General features: G+C 41.6%; 1 protein-coding gene across 1 annotated transcript in view; it reads left to right on the top strand.

Moving 5' to 3' along the window:
* The first annotated feature begins 569 nt into the window (after window positions 1-569).
* LOC308293502 (GRAM domain-containing protein 4-like) overlaps window positions 570-20,458 on the top strand; it is a 40,245-nt gene continuing 20,356 nt past the window's right edge. The window contains exons 1-5 of the mRNA XM_080736065.1: window positions 570-656; window positions 6,606-6,729; window positions 8,158-8,225; window positions 14,283-14,412; window positions 20,042-20,067. Coding sequence (XP_080592191.1) covers window positions 611-656; window positions 6,606-6,729; window positions 8,158-8,225; window positions 14,283-14,412; window positions 20,042-20,067 — 394 coding nt within the window. The 5' untranslated portion in view covers window positions 570-610. The remainder of the gene's footprint in view (window positions 657-6,605; window positions 6,730-8,157; window positions 8,226-14,282; window positions 14,413-20,041; window positions 20,068-20,458) is intronic.

Genomic DNA, 20,458 nt, shown 5'->3' with positions numbered 1-20,458 from the left:
TCGGGTTTGGCACCAGATGTGTTATCTATTCATTATCACCTATAGCTGAGCCTTCTACAGGTTGCAGTGACAGTTTCACTTGTATTTTCTGTTTTCAGTTCAAGATATTCACCCTTCTATTAGTCCTATATTGTCGCTGTCGGTGGAAACTTAGTAAGTCCAAAACTGTTACTTTACACAAGAGCCTGTGTTCCATTGGATTCAACGTAGTTATGATCCCGACACGTTGTGAGCTTGTAAATCGGTGAAAACGGGTCCGAGTACAGAGCCAACTCTGGTCCAGAGGTTTACATTTCCCACTGCTACCAAAAATAACTTCTTTGCATACGTGTTTGTGTGCGAGTTGTGAACAGGAAGACCATAAACAATCATGCACTGTGTACAGTACAGAGCAGCATGCGCTGCCATGTTTATGTTTTGTGAGAGGGTAATGACCTTTGTTTAATCCACTTCTACACCAAGGAATGTATCTTTGTGTGACTGGCTCAGAGCTGTGAGAGACGCTCGGCTCAGCAACCTGTCGTGGCTTCGGGGTGAAAATACTATTTATAATTGGGGTGTTTAGCGTATGCTCTTCTGTCCAGAGAGACTTGTACACCGTACGTGCAAAATGGGAATAAGCAGAGTGAGCATGAACTCTACCAACAAACACAAAGGTAAACAGTCATGTAAATGTAGCTTTGATTGAAGCTAAATATGCTACAGACGCTCCTAGGGCTGATACTATAGATAAGTGATTATTCTATTGTTAACTTTTTTTTGATTAAATCAGATAGTCAAGAATATATGAATGGAATATCCAATCCAGCATTATTTTATACTTTGAGTTAGAATAGCACAAGGTCACAATGTGTCGCATCGCAACACATTATGAGATTTTTGATTGACCATTTTTGTTCTTTTTTTTTCTTTTGCTTTTCACCTATAATGACGGTCCCAAAATAAGGATTGATGATCAACAGACATTTTCATTAAATCATCAAAAGTATTTTTTGTAGAAGTGATTAAATGGATTCGCTTGATTGATTGTTGCAGTCACTTTCCCTCCCCAGCGCAACAAGGGGTTTGTCTCCTCAGACGACAAATGTCACCTCCTCCCTCCCTCCCTCCCTCCCTCTTTCCTCCCTCCCTCCCTCTTTCCTCCTTAGAGGACAAATGTCACCTCCTTTCTCCTTCCCTCTCTCCCCCTGTTGCAGCTCAATTACAGAGACCAACAGGTGTGGAAGAAGTACTCACATTGTTTTACTTATAGACGTATCAATACCGCAATCTAGAAATACTCTGTTGCCGGGACGTGCAGAGAATGTTAGAGAGGCAGGGGCTGAAATTTCTAAAAGGGCCTTTTGGTGAAAATATCCAAAATAGCAGACCTCCAAGCTCACAACGCATCGCGCTGCGACGCGTTGTGAGCTTGGAGGTCGGCTATTTTTGATGCTTGATTTCTAGACAGAGTGGCCAATTCTTTCAACATGATGCAACAGATGCTGCAGTCAAGTTTAGGAAAGTCTGGACAAGGCAATTCTCTTGAATGCTGCCTTCAGGTGTGGCATGGAAAGAGGGGCTTTTACATTTCTTTCAACATAGCGAAAACTGCTTTCATGGTCTGGAAAGGGCACTTTTTACAGACGGGTAAAAGGGCAGGGGCTCAAGCCCCCTTTGATGTCTATGTGTGCATGTAAAGTTGAAAGTTTGTTTTATTTGACAGGGACCGTGCTCATTAATGGACATGTCAGTTTTCACTTCAATGTAAATGAGCCAGAGTTAGCCAGCCGTAGGCTAATTTTCATCTGTGGTCCCTGGACCCCCCTTGGTGGTGATCACCTTGTGCCTGCTCTGTTGCAAGTAAAAGTTTGCTATTCAAAATGTACTTACTTTACTTTACTTTTCCACATGCCCTTTATGCTGGCTGGCATAAAGGGCATAAAGAGTACTTTACTTACTTACTCCTATTACCCCTTCTGGGGCTTAGGCCGTCAACAAGAGTTCTCAAAGCATCTCGGTCCTGAGCCAACATCTCAAGCTGGCCCTAAGTGTGGCCCATTTACTTGGCATCTGCCTCCAAGTCTCGGCGCCAGGTGTTTCGTGACCGACCTCTCTTTCTTTTCCCCTTGGGGGTTCCACTTGAGCGACTGTCCTGTGGTGTTTGAGGCTGGTTTACGGAGAGGATGGCTTATCCATCTCCAAACGCAGTCCGAGGATCTCTTCGTCATTTTTGGTTGGTGCGTCGCCACAGCTCTTGGTTGCTGATTTTGTTAGGCCAGCGGATCTGGAGGATTTGTCGCAGACAGATATTGATGAATGACTGGATTAAAAATGTCCTTGGATTTAAAATACTTAAACCTGATTTATGCTTTGACGAAAAAGTGTCATGCGACGTAATGGTGTTGAGGACATTTGTCAATGACAAAGTTTCAGGATTAAAACATTTCAACCCGGTGTCCCTACTGCATTTTCCCTTCCCTTCCATGCAGCCACAACAGGAAAGATCATGGGGTCACCTATGTTTCTGCCTATGTTTCAAAAGTAAACGTCCCAATTCACAAGTGTCGCGACGCGTTGTGAGCTTGTAGAAAAAAATCCAAAGTATGTATAGGGCTGAAGTGTTTAATGTATGTTTTGTAATAATAATCTTTACGTCTATAAAGTAACTAGTAACTCAATTTTTCAAATAATTGCGGGGGACTAAAAGGAGCAATATTTGCCTCTGAGATGAGTTGAAGTAAAAGTATTGAAAATTGGAATATTCCAGAAAAGTAAAAGTGCCACAAGTACAGTACTCAAGTACAGTACTTGAGTAAATGTACTGCAATTCACCCTTTGTCAAGTCCGGCCTGTTGTCCCGCCCCTCTTCACACCCATTGGTTGCTGTGTCTTGGTGGGACACTCAGTGGGACACTCCATCCACTACCATTTTAATTCAGTTGCTTCGTATTGTTATTCTGTGTTTTAAATTCTAATTTCAAACTTGGTTTCAGTAAAATGGAGCTGTTCAGTGGCAGTATAGTGACTCAGCATGTTTTTAAATGTTTTTGTTTCTCCAAAAATTATGTTTTAGCAAATTCAACATAAAAAAAAGGTGGAACCAGGGCGGGACAAGGCAGATAGAGCCTGCTGGTTGGTCAGTCAGGGACCAACCAGAAGGCTAACAAAGGTTTTTTTATTTGTTTTATTAAGCTTATGCAGATACAGGCTTTATGAAAAAGACATTCAAAGAACCTATCATTGATCTGCAGCTACTCTGCAGCTACTCAGTCAACCTTCACTGGCTAAGTGAAGGTTTTCCTAAGCTTTTCAGGAATTGTATTGAACATTGGTGAAATACTCCAGTGAAAGATTGTACTTCTAATTGAGTACATATACTTTCCATCACACTGGGGACCAAGTAGGTCAAGGTGCTGGTGTTCCATGCCAGACCATTCATTTTTAATGAGCGCTAACAGGTGCTAAACGAGACAGGCTTTCATAGCTGCCAAATTTATCTTCCTTTTCTTCTCCTCTTTCCCCTTGCTTTTGCTTTCAGAGTAGAAAGGTCATTATAGGATCGAGGATACGTCGGGTGGAAAGCTTGTTTGTCCAAAAATCTTTCCTTTTATTATTATTTAAAACATTTAGAAATAGTGAAAATAGCCGAACTACAAGCGTTGTGAGCTTGTAAATTGGCTATTTTCACTGTGTTTTGTGTTACTCTTGTATGGTGAAGTATGGCATTCATTTTATGGAAAAAAATGTTTTTTTTTGTTTGTTTTTTGTAAATGGAGTCGAGACACAAGGTTTCTGCCCAATAGCAACAATATATGAGTGTGACGTTATGGTGTTTGACGTTATAATTTACCCGGCACTATTTATGAATGCAGCACTTTGAAATGTCACACATCCTTAAAGGAGTAGTTCACCCCCAAAATGACTTTTTTTCTATTGATTAGTCACGCCATGTAGACTAGAGTTCAATAATATTTTTAGTTTGTTGTCGCATTCCTAAGACAAAAATGTGATAACAATGAATTTACCCCCATTCGTTCCGGATGGTGACCCGTTTCGAAACGGGTCACCATCCGGAATCAATGGGGGTAAATTTACTCGAATCAAATTTTTGTCTTAGGAATGTGACAAAAAACAAAAAATATTATTGAACTCTAGTCTACATGGCGTGACTAATCAATAGAAAAAAAGTCATTTTGGGGGTGAACTACTCCTTTAATGGACACCACGACAACAACACATGCACAAACGCACACTCACACACTGTATACTGTTGTACAGGAAAACAATAGCACGCACACTAGGATCGGGCAATTAGCAATTAGCCGGAAATATGTGGAAACCGATGTTTGCAACCAATAACCAACTTAATCTTGCTCATGTAGGTTTACCAATTAAAGAGAAGCAGGTTTTGTCTTGATATAATACCTCATACAGTATATCATCTCTGTTGAATGGAAACCTCATTATGTCTAAAACCTTTCAGGATTCAAATTCAAAAACATTAAAAGTAGCAGTTCTACTAACAAGCCCAAAATGCCACATTTCGAGCTTGCAGAGCTGCTACTTTTGATACTTTTGTGCGACACTGTAGTATGATCAAGTAGTAGGGGCATTCATTTATGACAAAATACCTTTCCTTGATCATGGCCAGCTTGAACATCTCGAAAGTGTTCGCAGAGGCCACACCCACATGACCACTTTAACTGAAAGCCTGTCGGCCTGTCGGCTTTCAGTTAAATTAGCACTTAGGATTTTACTGCCACTTTATACTAAGGAACAGCAAATAACCGCACAAAAAACAAAACAAGTGGTGCGTTTGTTCCTGTGCATACATGCGTGCATAAGCATAATATATTTACAAAGTACTAATAGTCCCATGTGCTCTGTTATTGTTACGTAACTGTGCTTTTAGGAGTAGAGTTTGTTGTCTTTCCTTGGTGTTGAGCCTCTCTTGATTAACTATTACGGTGCGGATGATTGGAAATCTGTTGGATTTGCAAGTTGGCAGCAGCTGTGTGAAAGTCTGTGGCTTAATGACATCTGGGTCGTTTGACTACGTCCAGCTGAGGAATGTTGACGATGAGAAGGAGATGAAATGTTGTTTTCTGCTGAGCCAGATATTTTTCTTTTTGCACCCAAACAGCTTCCCATACCAATGTATCGTTGCTGTTGCACAGAAACCTCTTACAGTATCTCCATATTCTAACGTTTTTTTTTTTTGTTTTTTTTTTCATAAATGAATGCCCTACTTCAGGGGTCTTCAACGTTTTCAGGCCAAGGACCCCTTAGTTGAGAGAGAGACGAAGCAGGGACCCCCACAACCTGTTCATAGATTCCATATAGTTTCATCGTTTGACCGCACAATCATCAGTGTATTTTTGGATTCATGTCAATTTGTGTTCTCAGATATTTAACCACTTGAACTGTCAATACTTCTCCCCTCTACACCAAACCTCTTTGCCAAAAATTCTCAGAATCTGGTTAAGAATCTGGCTAGAAAGGAGATTGTATTTTATTCTTTCTATCACACAAAGATTTGGAGGACCCCCTGTGGTAACTCTGAGGACCCCCGAGGGGTCCCGGACCCCCTGTTGAAGACCCTTGCCCTACTTGATCATACTACTGCGTCACACAAACGCATCAAAAGCAGCAGATCCACAAGCTCAAAACGCGTCGCTTCGCACCGCATTTCGAGCTTGACGGTCTGCCAATTTTGCTGTATGTGCTATTTGTTTCATTTGAATCCTGAAAAGTAACAGTTTTGGACATAAGAGGTTTCCACCCGACAAAGGCGATATAGCCTACTATATATTATCCCCATAACATAAAATGTACTCTGTATATTATTGCATGGTTTGATTGCACTTTCCTATTTAATGCACATGACCTGCTCTCTGACTCAGCAGATACATAATGGCACTTGGTACCACCTTGTTGCCGATGTACAAGCTCACGACGAGGTGCGATACGCTGTGAGCTTATAGATCATCTATTTTACAATCATTTTTGTGCGACACTCTTATATGATGGAAGTACAGCATTCATTTCTGGGTTGAAATATTATGGAGATACAAGGTTTCTGCCCGACAGCAATGATATATCCCGAGAAACACGACATGAAACATACTCTGTATATCATTGCATGGTTTGGTCGCGCTTCCCTATTTATTGCACATGACCTGCACTCTGAATCAGCGATTAATATATTACATTGTTTTTATTTATTTGATTTATTTAACAAAAATGGACCCTTTGTTGGGAGTACCGGTAAGTCTAACAAAACAGTATTTATAACGTGAACGTCAAGACAAGATATGTTTTGAACGTTTCGGAAGGGATCCTTAGGCCTAAAAACGTCTCCTGTATTATTGCATTGTCTTATTGCACTTCCCTATTTATTGCACATGACCTGCATTCTTTCTGAATCAGCAGCTTAATCGAATGTGGACCAAAGGGAGGTTTTAAATAGTTGTGTCTATTCTGTTGGGGAGGCTAAAGTACCTTCTGATGCAGTAGATGCAGGTTGCCGTATTATTGCCATTGGAACCTCGCGTATCGGACTCCATGTATCCTCAGTTCCATTGGATCCTGACGTGTGGTGTTCCTCCTGTTGTGTGTTGCAGAAGAGGAGCTCAGGAAGCTCCGAGAGGAGACCAACATCGAGACGCTGAAGCAGGATCTGGAGAGGGAGAGAGCCAGGAGGCTGGACCTGGAGCAGAAGATGAGTGAAGTGCTGAAATCCCCCAGGTAAGACCCCTCATTAAGGCTGTCACATTTATTACATAATCGTCTAATCGCAATTATTTGACATAATCGTAATCATTTTGTGATAATCGTCATAATCGTTTACATGTTGAACATTTTTTATTATGTTCAAACATTTAAAAAAAATAGTGGAAATAGCAGATCTGCAAGCTCACAACGCGTCGCATCAGCTATTTCCACTATGAATGTTCTTTTTAAAGTGTAAAGTTGTCAAATATGTCCTTAATTTCTTTGTATATAGATACATATTGTATGTGCAACTTCAAAGCCTACAAGCCAAACGGAAATGTAATTGTCAACGACAATAACACAATTAAATCGTTGATCGCAATTATTTGAGTGACAATTAATCGTCATGTAAAATGTCATAATCATGACAGCCCTACCCCTCGCTATCAATTCTCAACAGCTACCTACGCTTTAGGACCTCACACACAGGGAAGGGATGATAATTGTTATCGTTTATCGTGATTAAAAAAAACATAATTGTATCGTAGAGATTATTATTATTATTATTGTAGATCTGCAATTCTTTGGCAAATGTTCCACCCCAGGATAATGGATGTTGGGGATATTTTGATTATCGCGATAATATTGTAAATCACAATTTCTTTGGTCACAATAATCGTGAAATGAAGTTTTCATATCGTCCCATCCCTAATCCCTACACACTCAATCAATACTGTCTCCCTTGGGCAGACAGGCTTCTTGTTCTTGTTCTTGTTCTTGCATTACTATAAGTTTGCCCCGAGGTGCAAACAGTAGAATTTGAGAAATCGACGCTGTGAGGACTGTTTTCCTGTGTCCTCACACGATAAGTTGTGGTTTTATGGTTAAACAAGATTTTTAAGAGTTGTGAACGCTGTGAACAAGGAGAGTTTCACCTGCTGATCAAGGGGCTGTGGGATCATACCGGTCCTTTCAATGTTTTTTATTTCATCGGCCCAGTTTGATGCTTTTCTATACTGTAGACACATCAAAAAGAAGACCCCTTTCATCCTATACCGTGGATGATGGTAGAGACACACACACTAGATCAGTGGTTCTCAAACCTTTTAGCTCAAGACCCCAAAAGAGAAATTAGACGTTCGCCTGGGACACAAACTAGTGAAAACAGCTGATCAACAAGCTCACAGCACGTGCGGCTTTGCGCCGCATTGTGAGCTTGTAGATCGGCTATTTTCACTACTTCGTTGTACTTTGTGACATTTCTTAGATTTTTCTTTGATTTCTTCATGAAAATATGAAAAATCGTCGAATTTAGTTTTTTAATTCATGGCTATCAAAAAAGCTTTTTCGGTGGAATGTTTTTTGGGGAAACGCATCACTTAATTTCAAAGTATGTGTCTTTGATTTGGTTGACAACAAGTGAAACAAATGTGATTCGCTTCTGCTTTTTACACGTTTCAGACCTGAAGACTCGCCTCCTCAACCCCCCAAATCAACACCCGCATCCCCCACAACAGCCAACGGTACAGGTGAGTTGGAGAAACGCACTTAGCGCCTTAAGATACTAAACTAGTAAGACGCTTCAGTGCGACATGCAACCTTGCCCGGCCAGTGATGTATAGCAGACCAGTTACCCATAAATGGAGATCCATGTACTAGTACATCCCTTTTATGCCCATACATGGAGATCACTGTCTGAACCAGCCGCACAGATATCGGCTGTCTTCCTCCATATATGGGCATTCCCATATGAAGTCCTGTTAGATATTGATATTGATGACATCAGGCATGGGCATAAAAGGGATTCTGCTAAAGTGGTTCCCATGACATTACAACATACAGTATATTTTATGCCCATCCCTATCTGAACCAGCCTCACAGGTATGGGCCTTGTCTTAGCCATCTGGCCAGTGATATATATTGATGACATCAGGGATCTTCATACAGTATATGGGCATAAAAGGGATTCTGGGGAATACCCATATATGGACGTTTATATCACCTGTGATGTCACAGTGATGTGTCAAGGGAACCAACCCATAGACTCTAAAAAAACGGCTTCACGGTTCACGTCTACACGCAGACAAGCTGTGACATTTCTCATGGTAAACTGCGACCTTCAGTCGCAATAAGAGTAAATACAAAAAATATATATAATAATAAAATAAATAAATAGGCAAGAAGTTCAAATGGAGGAGGCAAGTTCAACCCCCAACAACAATCACAAGTTTAGGTATGACAATTATAACATTATATCGAGTAACAATTCATCATTAAGACCTTTTAAGGGAAAGGGTTTGTAATGATTAGCCATATAAAACATGGCTTTATAGTAGTTAATAAACAAACTTGATGAATTCTCAGCATGCGTTTTATTTTTGTATTCCTCTTTTGTTAGTAATTTTATTTGCTCTGTAAGGAAACAGTGAATTAGATTTGTATTACACATTTCTTTCCCCTCGTCGTCTTCGTTTGGTTTTTAGCACCGCCATGGCAGTGTGGGTCTCGTTAAAACTGAAACGGCGTTGTCAAACTGCGGCTTGTAGGAGCGGAGAGATTTCTTATGAATAATGAACAGTCCCGGCAACCTTTTGAAGCACGCTGCATGGCAATTGTGACAGTTTCTAATTTGCAAAAATGTAGACGGATGTCACTGCTTTTTGAATCCCTCCTCACCCCCTCTCCATTTTCTCGTTCTACTCTTCCGACAGCTCTCTCCATCACCATTGCTGTCTTTCCTTCTCTCACGTCTGTTTTTTCTGTCTCTATCTCTATATCGCTACACGTCTCTTTCCTTCACTCACGTCTGTTTATCTCTCGCGCGCACGCAAGCGGTATCTCACAATTTTGCCATGAACTCACAAGCGACCTTAATTTGCGTTAGTGGAAAGCTCAAGGACTGTACTTAATTACTGTTTAAGGTGCTTTTTCTTTTACTTGAGTATTTCCTTCTTCTATATACCTTATACTTCTACTCCACTACATCTCAGAGGCAAACATTCTACTTAGTACATAACAATTATTTAAAAACTTTAGTTACTAGTTACTTTGCTCACAACACCTTGTAAGCTTGTAGATCTGGTATTTGCAAAAAAGGCTGATCAAAACTAATTAGAACTGGTCCTGTGCCCGGGGGTGTGCACAGTATATGAGGGATTGAATGTTCCTGAGGAGTCTCAGAAGTAATGTTAGAGAACCCAAACCAGGGAATAGTTAAACAATCTTTACTTTAAAAAAAAAAAAAAAACACACACACACTGCTAATTTGCGTTGGGTATGGTAAAAAAAAAAGTCCCATAGGAATAGATGCCTTGTTAGGCAACTCATTTTCTTTCCTTTTATTTTTTTTGTATTTTTCCTCGTCTCTGCTCGTTAAGCTGCGTGGCTATTATGAGTTCTGTGATTAATCAGCGCTGCATGATGACATCTGTGTTGACATCAAGAATCTCGCTGCTATAAACCCGCTTCTCCGGGTATTAAAAAGGCTGATTATGTGGCGTCTCCAAATAGTTTAATTGAAATGACTTAAAAAAAGTATCCCTTTTTGTTCCCCCAACACACACACACACACACACACACACACACACACACACACACACACACACACACTCTTATGCTGTTGTATACTACTCACTCACCCACTACTGCAAGTGAGGAGCCCCCACCTCGAGGACGTATAGCCTCCGTCCTATACTCCTTCCGCTAGGGCATTCACCAAATATTTGAATATTCAAATATCAAAGTCACCATTCGACGTTGTTCACCGAAGTCGAATATTCGCTTTTTTTTTCTCTCTTTAAAAGAAAATATAGTTTATAAAGCTTGGCTAGATAGCAAGTCATAAGCATGAGTTGTCAGTGCCCCTGGTGGATGAATTTGTTAATGCTCTATACCAGGGCTTCTCAAACCTTTTTAGGCCGTGACCCCCAAAATAAACATATTTGAACTGGGGACCCCCACCCTGACAAGCACTTGGAATTGTAGGCATTACATTTAATGTGACTCGGTTCTGAAGATAAATGTTGTGAAAATAGCAGATCTACATGCTCACAACGCGTCGAATATTCGACTATTCGAATAATTTGAGGTCGAATAATTAGAATACTAAAAATCACTATTCGTAAATGCCCTACCTCCCGCCCAACACTCCTAGGTGCCGCCTCCCCAGCACACATGGAAATTGAACCGCTGTGAGCTTGTATATCCACTCCAGGTCTTAAAAGGTGAACCTTCATTTGTAATCTCCTTAGCACCAGTTGAAGCACATGCCAGTGTGTCAGAGACGGATAGTGTTGGCATTTTAAATGCTGTTTTATGCCTCTTCTCATGAAGAGCCCTGGGACATAACCTTGTTGCCTGCCGTCTTAATTGGACTCCGTGGCACAAGGCACAAACACGGCTATTTGCGCCGCTAAGGTGCTGTTGCTGTGTGTTTGAATTGCACTCTGGGTAATTAGCTCTCTCTACTAAGCAACACACGCACTGAAATAAATATCCTCGAGGTCGGATGGCGGAGAATCAGCCTTGTATCATGATAATGAGACTGTATTGATTTGTGTAGTGCTTTTCAAACAAAGTTAGAAAGTGTTGTACAGAGTAAATCAGAAAACAATACTAACGACAACAACAACTGACTAATATCGTGCATCCATCGTTTAAAAAAAATCTTTCAACAATTAGACAAAATTAGACAGCTTTCTGATAAACCAAAGATTTTTTTTATTCAAAAAGAAATATACCACACACAGAGGTGTTCCCAGCTTGAAAGGTATAACAACATGTAGGTGTTTCAGGTCTAGAAAAAAGGGGTTAGACGAAGGAAAATGTGTCAAAGCCTTCATTGAAATGGCTAATGCATGGCAAGAATGAAATATTGTGCGCATACGTGTTATAGCACACACAGGGGCGTCACAAGGGGGGTGGGGAAGTGAGACTGAGTTACTAGGGCCCAAGGTGGAGGGGGCCTTAATTATTTTATACTTTAGCTATCTTTTGAAAATGTGTACAAATCTTTGAATATATGTAATTTTTAAGCAAACATTTGAAACTCAAATTTTACTTCTGGGGGGTCCCTGGAACTAAATATTTTGAGATGGGAAGGTTTTTCAAAAAATATATATATATATTCAAAGACAATTTTTCAAAAAATAGCAGATCTACAAGCTCGCAGCGCGGCACTCGGTGCCGCGCTGTAAGCTTGTATATCTGCTATTTTTCAATAGTTAAAGCCAGTGGCGAAACTAGCCCCCGGTGTGCCCCGATGTGCCCCCCCCCCCCCCGCTAATTTCTACAGCGCAAATGCAGACAGCGCAAATGCGGGACACCAGGCTCCAACAGAAGACATCTACACACTCGCCATCTAATTCATGACAATATGTAGCCCAACCAAGTAGTGTCTCACTGTCTCCATCTCTCTCTGGTGCTAATGAACTCTTCCCTATGGCACTCCAACACAACAACTCTGACATTAGTCTTCACACTACAAACATCACCACGCCGTTTTTCCAAAACAGCATTATAAATATCATCCATTAAGACAACTAGGCCTACATTAATGACAGCACACAGTTTAATTGACAGTGATGCATCACTGCAAACCAGCATTATTTATATTAATTACTTAACTCACCTGCTAAAGTAAGGAGGATGACAACAACAAGACCAGTTGGGCACGTTTTGTTCCATATTCCACATTGTCTTGGTTTTAGAGAGCATGGCAAATATTAACTGTTGCCCCAAAGTCGTGTGTTGAAACTTTATATTCCATAATGCCCGAGTGTTGTTTTTACTCAGAAGAAGTTCAGAACGTCTCTTCAGCCTGTGTTCCGTCAGCAGCACTAAGGGGCCCTGTCATAGCGCCTGTCATAGCTTCCTGTCATACCAGTGGACATTTCAAAACAAGAGTCATTGTATTGGATATTTGTAATGTGATCATTCAACACATGTTTTATTTTGAAATGGTAGCAGCCTACTACAGGAAATAGAAGCAGCAGATCAAGACAGAAGCGGCTCCGTCTGTATACATTGGTATTAGATTTATTTATTTTTTCTCCTCCACCTGCGTGTGCCCCTGGACGTCACGGGCCCTAATGCGCATGCGTCAGCTGCGTCAGCGGTAGTTACGCCCCTGGTTAAAGCACAAAATAATGCTCTCTATGAAGAACATTCATGGGGGTCCCGCAGTGAATCCTTGTACCCTGGGCCCAGAATTTGGTGTGACACCCCTGAGCACGCAGCCTTCATCAGAGTGACTAAACAATGAAGGCTGCAGCCGCAACGCATAGATGCACTCTCTTTTGTATACGTGCCATGCATTAGCCATTTCAATCTAGGCTTTTTCCTTTGTCACCCAATTGAGGTCATAGGTTCAGTATTTGTAGTGCACCCCTCGTCCAGTTATTACACTGGCCCGGGGCGCAGTCCCAAGAAAGAGATAAGAAAGCATAGGACAAGAGTAGACAAAGAAGACTATACAAGTCAAGAAGAGTATACATGTAAAAGTCTGGGATTCAAAATGTACTTGAGCAAAAGTACGAAAGTATCAAAATATACTCAAAGCACCAAAAGAAAAATAGCAGATATACAAGCTCAGATCGGCTATTCTCAAATAGCCTAGGTATAAAATGTATGTTTTTTTTTTGTGTGTGGAGTAAAAGTACAATATTTTCCTCTGAGATATGGTGGAGTAGTAGTGCAAGTATTGGAAATTGGAAATACTCAAGTAAAGTACAGTTTCTTTACACCTCTGTCAGTCAGTCACAACGGGAGGGAGTAGAAACTAAACACACACACACACACCCACACACACACACACACACACACACACACACACAACCCACAAAACAACAGAGCACCTACTGTAGGTTTGGCATTTGTTCTCTTTTTGGAGTGGTGGAACATCGCTCCTGTCATGTCTCCGTCATGCCCTGTCCGGCTGTCCCCCTGTCCGGCTGTCCCCCTGTCCGGCTGTCCCCCTGTCCCGTTCAGCATAAATAGCTGCAATACTGCTGGGTGACTGTTGCACAGCCTAGACACACCAGTACTGTACTGTACTGACAGGAACAGATTGAGAAGCCCTAGACCAGGGGTCAGCAACCTTATTGAAATGAAGTGCCATGTTTTTATTTTATTTTTTTATAGTGTCAACATGTTAATGACAAATATTTTGACATATTTTGTTTGGCAGGACATTGTTATAACGATCATTAGACCCAGAGCAATAATCCACCTATCTCCCCGAATAATGCACCTACCGTATCTCCCTGACTCCCTCCCCACTCAGAGTACAGAGTTTTAATGAATGTAGAATTTTGTGCAAGATGTAATTTGCTATAAATGAGCCAACTTCATTTAGTTGACCACGCTTAAAAAAAAGATTTGTTTTTAAAAATTGTTTTTAAAATAACACACTTCTGCCAGTGTGCCGATGATCACCCTCCCCTGTGCCAATGTTGGCACCGGTGCCTAAGGTTTCCTACCCCTGGCCTAGACACACATTCACTGCTCCACTTCAAACCGATGGTTTGATTTTTTTCATTCTACATTAAGATGTTAATCATGGGTTTGTTCTCTTGTGTTTCACACAGACAAACAGGAGACCCTGTACGCGCGGTCGCACAGATGGTTCTACGAGCGCTTCGGGGAGTACCTCGAGGACTTCCGCTTCCAGCCAGAAGAGAGCACTGTGGAGACGGAGGAGCCACTCAGTGCTAAGAGGTGAGGCCTAATGGACCAGCCTTCCCAAAGCTGTGGGAAAAGCCTGGAGCTTTGTCAATTTGGGGGTCCTTGACATGAAATCACTGGCCTATAGCTTTGTATCTACACGTCGCTGGCTTCCATTGAACATATAGTATTATGCCAGTGTGACCACGTCATACAGTAAGCCTTCTTCCTGCGCACTGGGAAAAACTGTAGTCAAAAGGAATGCATGTGTACACCTCAGTGCCATGACTTATTTTCCATTATGTGTTATCAGTGTGACGTGGTCTGCATGGATTAAAGTTCTCACTCGTCTGATTTCAGTCATTTGGATTCCACAGAAGTCAGCATGTCATCTATGGAAGTGTGTTGCAGCGAAAATAGCAGATCTACAAGCTTGTAGATAGGCTACTTTTGGTTATTATTTTAAGATTGGCACATTTGAAGTGGTCAAACTAGCAAATTGTGTTCAGAAGCATCTTCCATAAAATCTTAATAGTCTCAGATATTTCACATAAAAGCAACGATTAAAGCTGTAATCTGTGAATACCGGTATACCATCTCAGTGGCCTTGTGGTTAAAGTGTCCGCCCTGAGACTGGGAGGTTCAATTCCCTGGCCGGGTCATACCAAAGACTGTGAAAAATGGGACCCAGTGCCTCCCTGCTTGGCACTCGGCGTCAAGGGTTGGATGTTGGGGTAATTCCCTCCTCCTGCCCTATGGGCCTCATGGCTCGTCAAGGCTACTTACTACAGTATGTTGCACTAGTGTGTGTGTGTGTGTGTGGGGGGGGGGGGCTCCTTTCATACTGTTTCACAAATTGGACTTGGCCATACGTAATTTACGTAAACTTGTGAGATTTTATTTTGCTTTAATCTATGGGTCTGATAGCAACACAGACGTACAGATGTACATACTGTAATTGTGGACAGCCAAGCCTACTTCTTATCACATGGTTGATAGATTACTGCATTGTTGTTCCCCATGAGGAACAGTTTGAATGAAGTTCCACTTGTGGGTGTGGTCTGGTAGGTCATTGGATGATAGGCTTTGAAAAGAATGTACAGTGTTGTGTTGAAATGTACAACTTCAAAAGGAGACGTTTATTTATTTTACGACGATTATGCACCAGCTTTGAACCACAGTTGTCTGTTTTGTTTTGCTTGTGGATACTTAGCCGGCTAGCCGCTGTATCTTTGGAAAAAGTACTAAGTAATCTTACTTGAGTGAAAGCACAAAAGTATTGTCATAAAAAGAATATTTGCGACCGAAGGTCGAGGTTTACTATGAGAAGTAAACTGCGCCTTGCACCACGAGTGTGCGAGTGTGCTTTTAGATCTGCTGTTTTCACTAGTTTTGTGCGACGGCCTTTTATGATGAAGCAGGGCTTTACTTCCAGAAAAAACGTTTAAATTTGAAACTTGGAGATACAAGGTTTCTGCACGACAGTGACGACATGCATGCTCTGCTGGCACAAGTAAAGATATGAGGTTTATGGACAGTGGCGATATGACGTGTTGTCAGCACTGTCTGCGGACCGTCTCTCTCTCTCTCTCTCTCTCTCTCTCTCTCTCACACACACACACACACACACACCCTCTCTCTCTCTCTATGACACATGCTTATGTGAGGGTGTGCCAAAATAGAAAGCTGTCTGAATGTTGGATCGTATCCCATCACAGCTGTTCAACCTCCACGTGTCCTTACATGTCCTGTAAACAGCTCACATATCACCGGAAAGTATGGACAAAATAAACACACAGAAAATAGCCTTATTCCCATTATCTGTTTGTATAGCATGTATACAGTGTATGTGTGGATTGATTGATTGATTGATCGATTGATCGATTGATTGATTGATTGATTGATTGATTGATTGATCGATTGATTGATCGATCTATTGATTGATTGATGGGCAGAAACTTTCATGTTTGGGCTTTTTATATTGTTTGATAAATGAATGCCCTGATGTGTGAACAGTGTCACACAGTGTACATTGTACAGTGTACATTAATTTTGTCAAATATGTCCTTAATTTCTTTGTATATTTAGGTTATGTGCCATATCTGCCACGTGCAACTTCAAAGCCTACAAGCTAAACAGAATTGTTAACGACAAAAACACAATCAAATCGTTAATCGCAATTATTTGAGGGACAATTAATCGTCATGTCAAATATCATAATCGTGACAGCCCTATCTGTGACTAAGTAATAACTACACTACATTGGATCCATTGGAACCTTCATTATTATTTTAGTTTCCATTTCCTGAAAACAAGGTCACTGTTTTGGACATGTAAAGTGTGTTTTCTTGGCCTGTGTGACTTTGTAGTGGTTATTACCTCATCCATTCCATCCAGCATCAGCATTGTGACATTTTTATGTGCATCAACATTCTTGGGATGTTCATCTATACACCTCAGCATTCCCTCCCTTCCCCACCCTCCTCCATTCAGGCTGGACAGAAACCTTGTATGCAAGTTATGCAACCTTGGGCGGAAGGGACTCAGAACTCAGGAGTTAGAGTCGGCCGCTTAGTTCGATCCCGGGCTCCCCCAGAGTTGGTGTCGAAGTGTCCTTGAGCAAGACGCTGGCTGAACCCCTAATTTCTCCCGATGAGCAGGTTGTTGGTGCCTTGCATGGTTATGTATTACAAAATGTAATGCCTCAACTCGTAGTGCTCGTCAGGGTGGGTGGGGGGGGGGGAGTCCCCAGTTGAAATATGATTATTTTGGGGGTCACGGCCTGAAAAGGTTTTCTGCACTGGTTTTGGACACACAAGGTTTCCACCCGACAGCGGCGATACTGCTGGAGGAAGACTGCTCCTGATGGAGAGTGTCCTGAATGATGGAGAGTGAGAGAGAGAGATCATAAAACCCATGGCTTTGTAATGGGCCCGCAGTCTTTGTGTGTGCATGCACGCGTCCGCGCGTGTGTGAGCGCTTGTCTGTCTGTCTGTCTGCGTTGTATTCTTCGACACACCCCAGCATCCAGCCATCATAGGTGGAGGCGCCGTCAGCTGGTCCTGTTGTCTGCTTGGACAGGAAAATCACACTGTTTTTACAAGCTCTGTGTGTGTGTGTGTGTGTGTGTGTGTGTGTGTGTGTGTGTGTGTGTGTGTGTGTGTGTGTGTGTGTGTGTGTGTGTGTGTGTGTGTGTGTGTGTGTGTGTGTGTGTGTGTGTGTGTGTGTGTGTGTTTTTGTTGGTGGGTGGGTGGTTGCCGGTATTTTTGTGTCTGACCTCTGGTGGTGTGTCCTGTGCACTGCAGTCAAGTATTCTAAAGTAGTCTAAAGGCAGTTGTTCTCATTCAGGGGGATTCCTGGGGGGGTCCCCAAAATGAGGAGCAGTTTAAAAATACTTAAACCGGAGTCCCTCAGGGCTCTGTCTAAGAGGCCGCTATTCCCCTTCATATTGTTATTTTTTTCCTATTGGATTTCCTATAGGCAAATCCTAAATCACGTCATCTACTGTTTTCCAAAAATTAACAAATCACCCTGATAGCTATGCTCAGCGTTTTCTTTTTCTTTTCTATTTTAGCTTCGCTTCACAGCCTAAATCTCCAGAAAGCTTCCTATCTCTGTGCACATACTAAAGTCACTTCCTGACTTGCCTTTTTTTCTTTCTTTTTTTTTTTGCCACAAGGGGGGCGAGAAGAACTTCTGGGCAGAAACCATTATATCTAACCAAAAAAAAAAAGATCACAGTGGCAACGCCTCTGCAGCCCACGTATCAAGGCGAATCCTCCAAGACTAGACTTGCCTGTGCAACAGAAATACAAGTCAGATAAAGGACCCTGGCCAGACTGAGTATAATGAGAGTGAGAGGCTACTCTAGTTCAGACTCAGAGTTGGGTTGTCATGATGGATAGGGCTGTCACGATTATGACATTTTACATGACGATTAATATTGTCACTCAAATAATTGCGATTAACGATTTAATTGTGTTTTTGTCGTTGACAATTACATTTCTGTTTGGCTTGTAGGCTTTGAAGTTGCACATGGCAGATATGACACATAACCTAAATAGGGGGGGGGGAGAGATCAATCAAAGGAAACAAACACATTATCTACATATTTACACATAGTACCTGAGATATAAAGGCGCGTGGGAATAGCAGCGTAATGTATACTGTGCATGATCTGAATACAAATGGTGGAGGAACGTCTGTGTGTGTATAATCTATGCTGCTGATGGCTTCTAGACTGCAAAGTGCACGTCTGCTTGCTTTACTTTCACAATCCGGCTGTTAAAGTATTTTATTCTTTTAGTTTATTATTTTTTTATACACCATGGCTGCCTTAAGGCAGTGGTTTTCACAGTGGGGTCCTGGAGGGGACACCCGGGGGGGGGGAGGGAAGGGGGGGTTCCTGGAAGTGTTCCTCGACGGGTCCCCAGCTAAATGAAGGAACAGTTTAATGGTGATAAGGTTAAACAACGAGTTATAATGAGAGGAGGAGAGAGCTAATATACTGTACTAATATACACTCGATGACAAGACAATGACCTTGATGATTAGACTGGAAGAAAATGGAAGAGAGAGACAGAAGACCTTGATTTACTGTACGTTGTTACAAGCTGTGCCCATGCCGAAAATAGCCGATGTACAAGCTCACAGTGCGTCGCGTCCGTGGCACGTTGTGAGCTTCTACATGGGCTATCTTTGGTGCACGGCACCGGCGAAAGTGCAAATCGGCCTTGGAGAGTAGGAGGCTGAATCTTCCACTTTCTCTATCTCTCTCTCTTGTCACAGGAGGTACAAAATGAACACAAGGTCACTGTGGCACCTATGCACACCCCTTCCATACAGGAAGTACTGGGGATGGATGGATGATGGATATAGGGGCTGTGCTCTAAACAATCGAGACACCAATATATCGTCCTTGCCGATTACTCTTATCAATGCAGAGGCTACCGTATCGATATGGCAGAATGGTGTTGTACCAAAAGACAAAGACAATACAAGAGCTATCCGAAAAGATAATATATTATTTACATTTGTTAACTCATAGGAGGTCCACGACGGGTCAACGCGTCAAACTCTTTAATGTCTCTGTGTGCCCATGACGCATTCGGCGCGTTGTACAGTAAACTATATTAATCTGTAGCTACTGTACAAGGCAACCGCGGTGAAGAGAAACACTCCAATTCCCGAAATGCAACGGGGTATCACGTGACCGGGAAATCGGTCTCACTCGTTGACTGTAGTGTTATGCTGCTGCACAAAAGTGCGTTTATCTCCTAATCTAACTTCACGTTCATGTTTAAAACGCGGCCTTCTCTACTCAGCACTGATGCCCATAATTGTTATTTTTCTGTTCTGAGTGAAAGAAAATACAAGACAAAATGTAATCATTGATTATCCCCAAGATATTCAAAAGAGTAGGAAGAAGTAAAGATATATTTACTCCTATGCCCTTTTTATATAACCTTCATAATCCATATAAACAATTACAAATAGCAGCCATTAGCATTTGTTTTTGTCGGTTCCATTCAGGACCGGAAAGTCCAAGATGGCGGATTTCAATTTGCTAAGTAGCTTCAAACGGGGTCTGTATTTAGACCACCTCCATTATTCTTATGGTTTGGTCTTCATATCGCCGATAACATGCTCTGAATTCAAACTGTTCTCTCTCTCCCCTTTTCAGGTTGACGGAAAACATGAGACGACTCAGTAAGTAGTGATCACTTACATCCATATCTGCTTTGAGCACTTAAACCCTCATGTCATAATAAGTGGATAATAGTCAAATTCCATTCAGTTCTAGTTATCTGAAATGTTTTAGTTTTAGTCTAGTTTTAGTTGCTGATTAAAACTAATTTGATTTAGTCGACTCAAAAGCATTTTAGCCGGCCGTGATTGCATTGAAATGCTTAATTTGTACTTAGACGTTTTCCCCAGGACCCAAACTAGTGAAAACAGCAGATCTACAATCTTGTATATCCCGCGCTGTGAACTTGTAGATCGGCTATTTTCACTACTTGTTAAACATTGTTTTCTAATTTATGGAATTTCTTAGAATTTTCTTTGATTTCATCATGACATTTCTGAAAACAATCATTGA

The sequence above is a fragment of the Nannobrachium achirus genome (assembly GCF_963921795.1).
Source record: "Nannobrachium achirus genome assembly, chromosome: 11".
NCBI lineage: Eukaryota > Metazoa > Chordata > Actinopteri > Myctophiformes > Myctophidae > Nannobrachium > Nannobrachium achirus.
The sequence above is the reverse complement of the archived record's forward strand: the minus strand, read 5'-3'. Positions and strand labels throughout refer to the sequence as shown.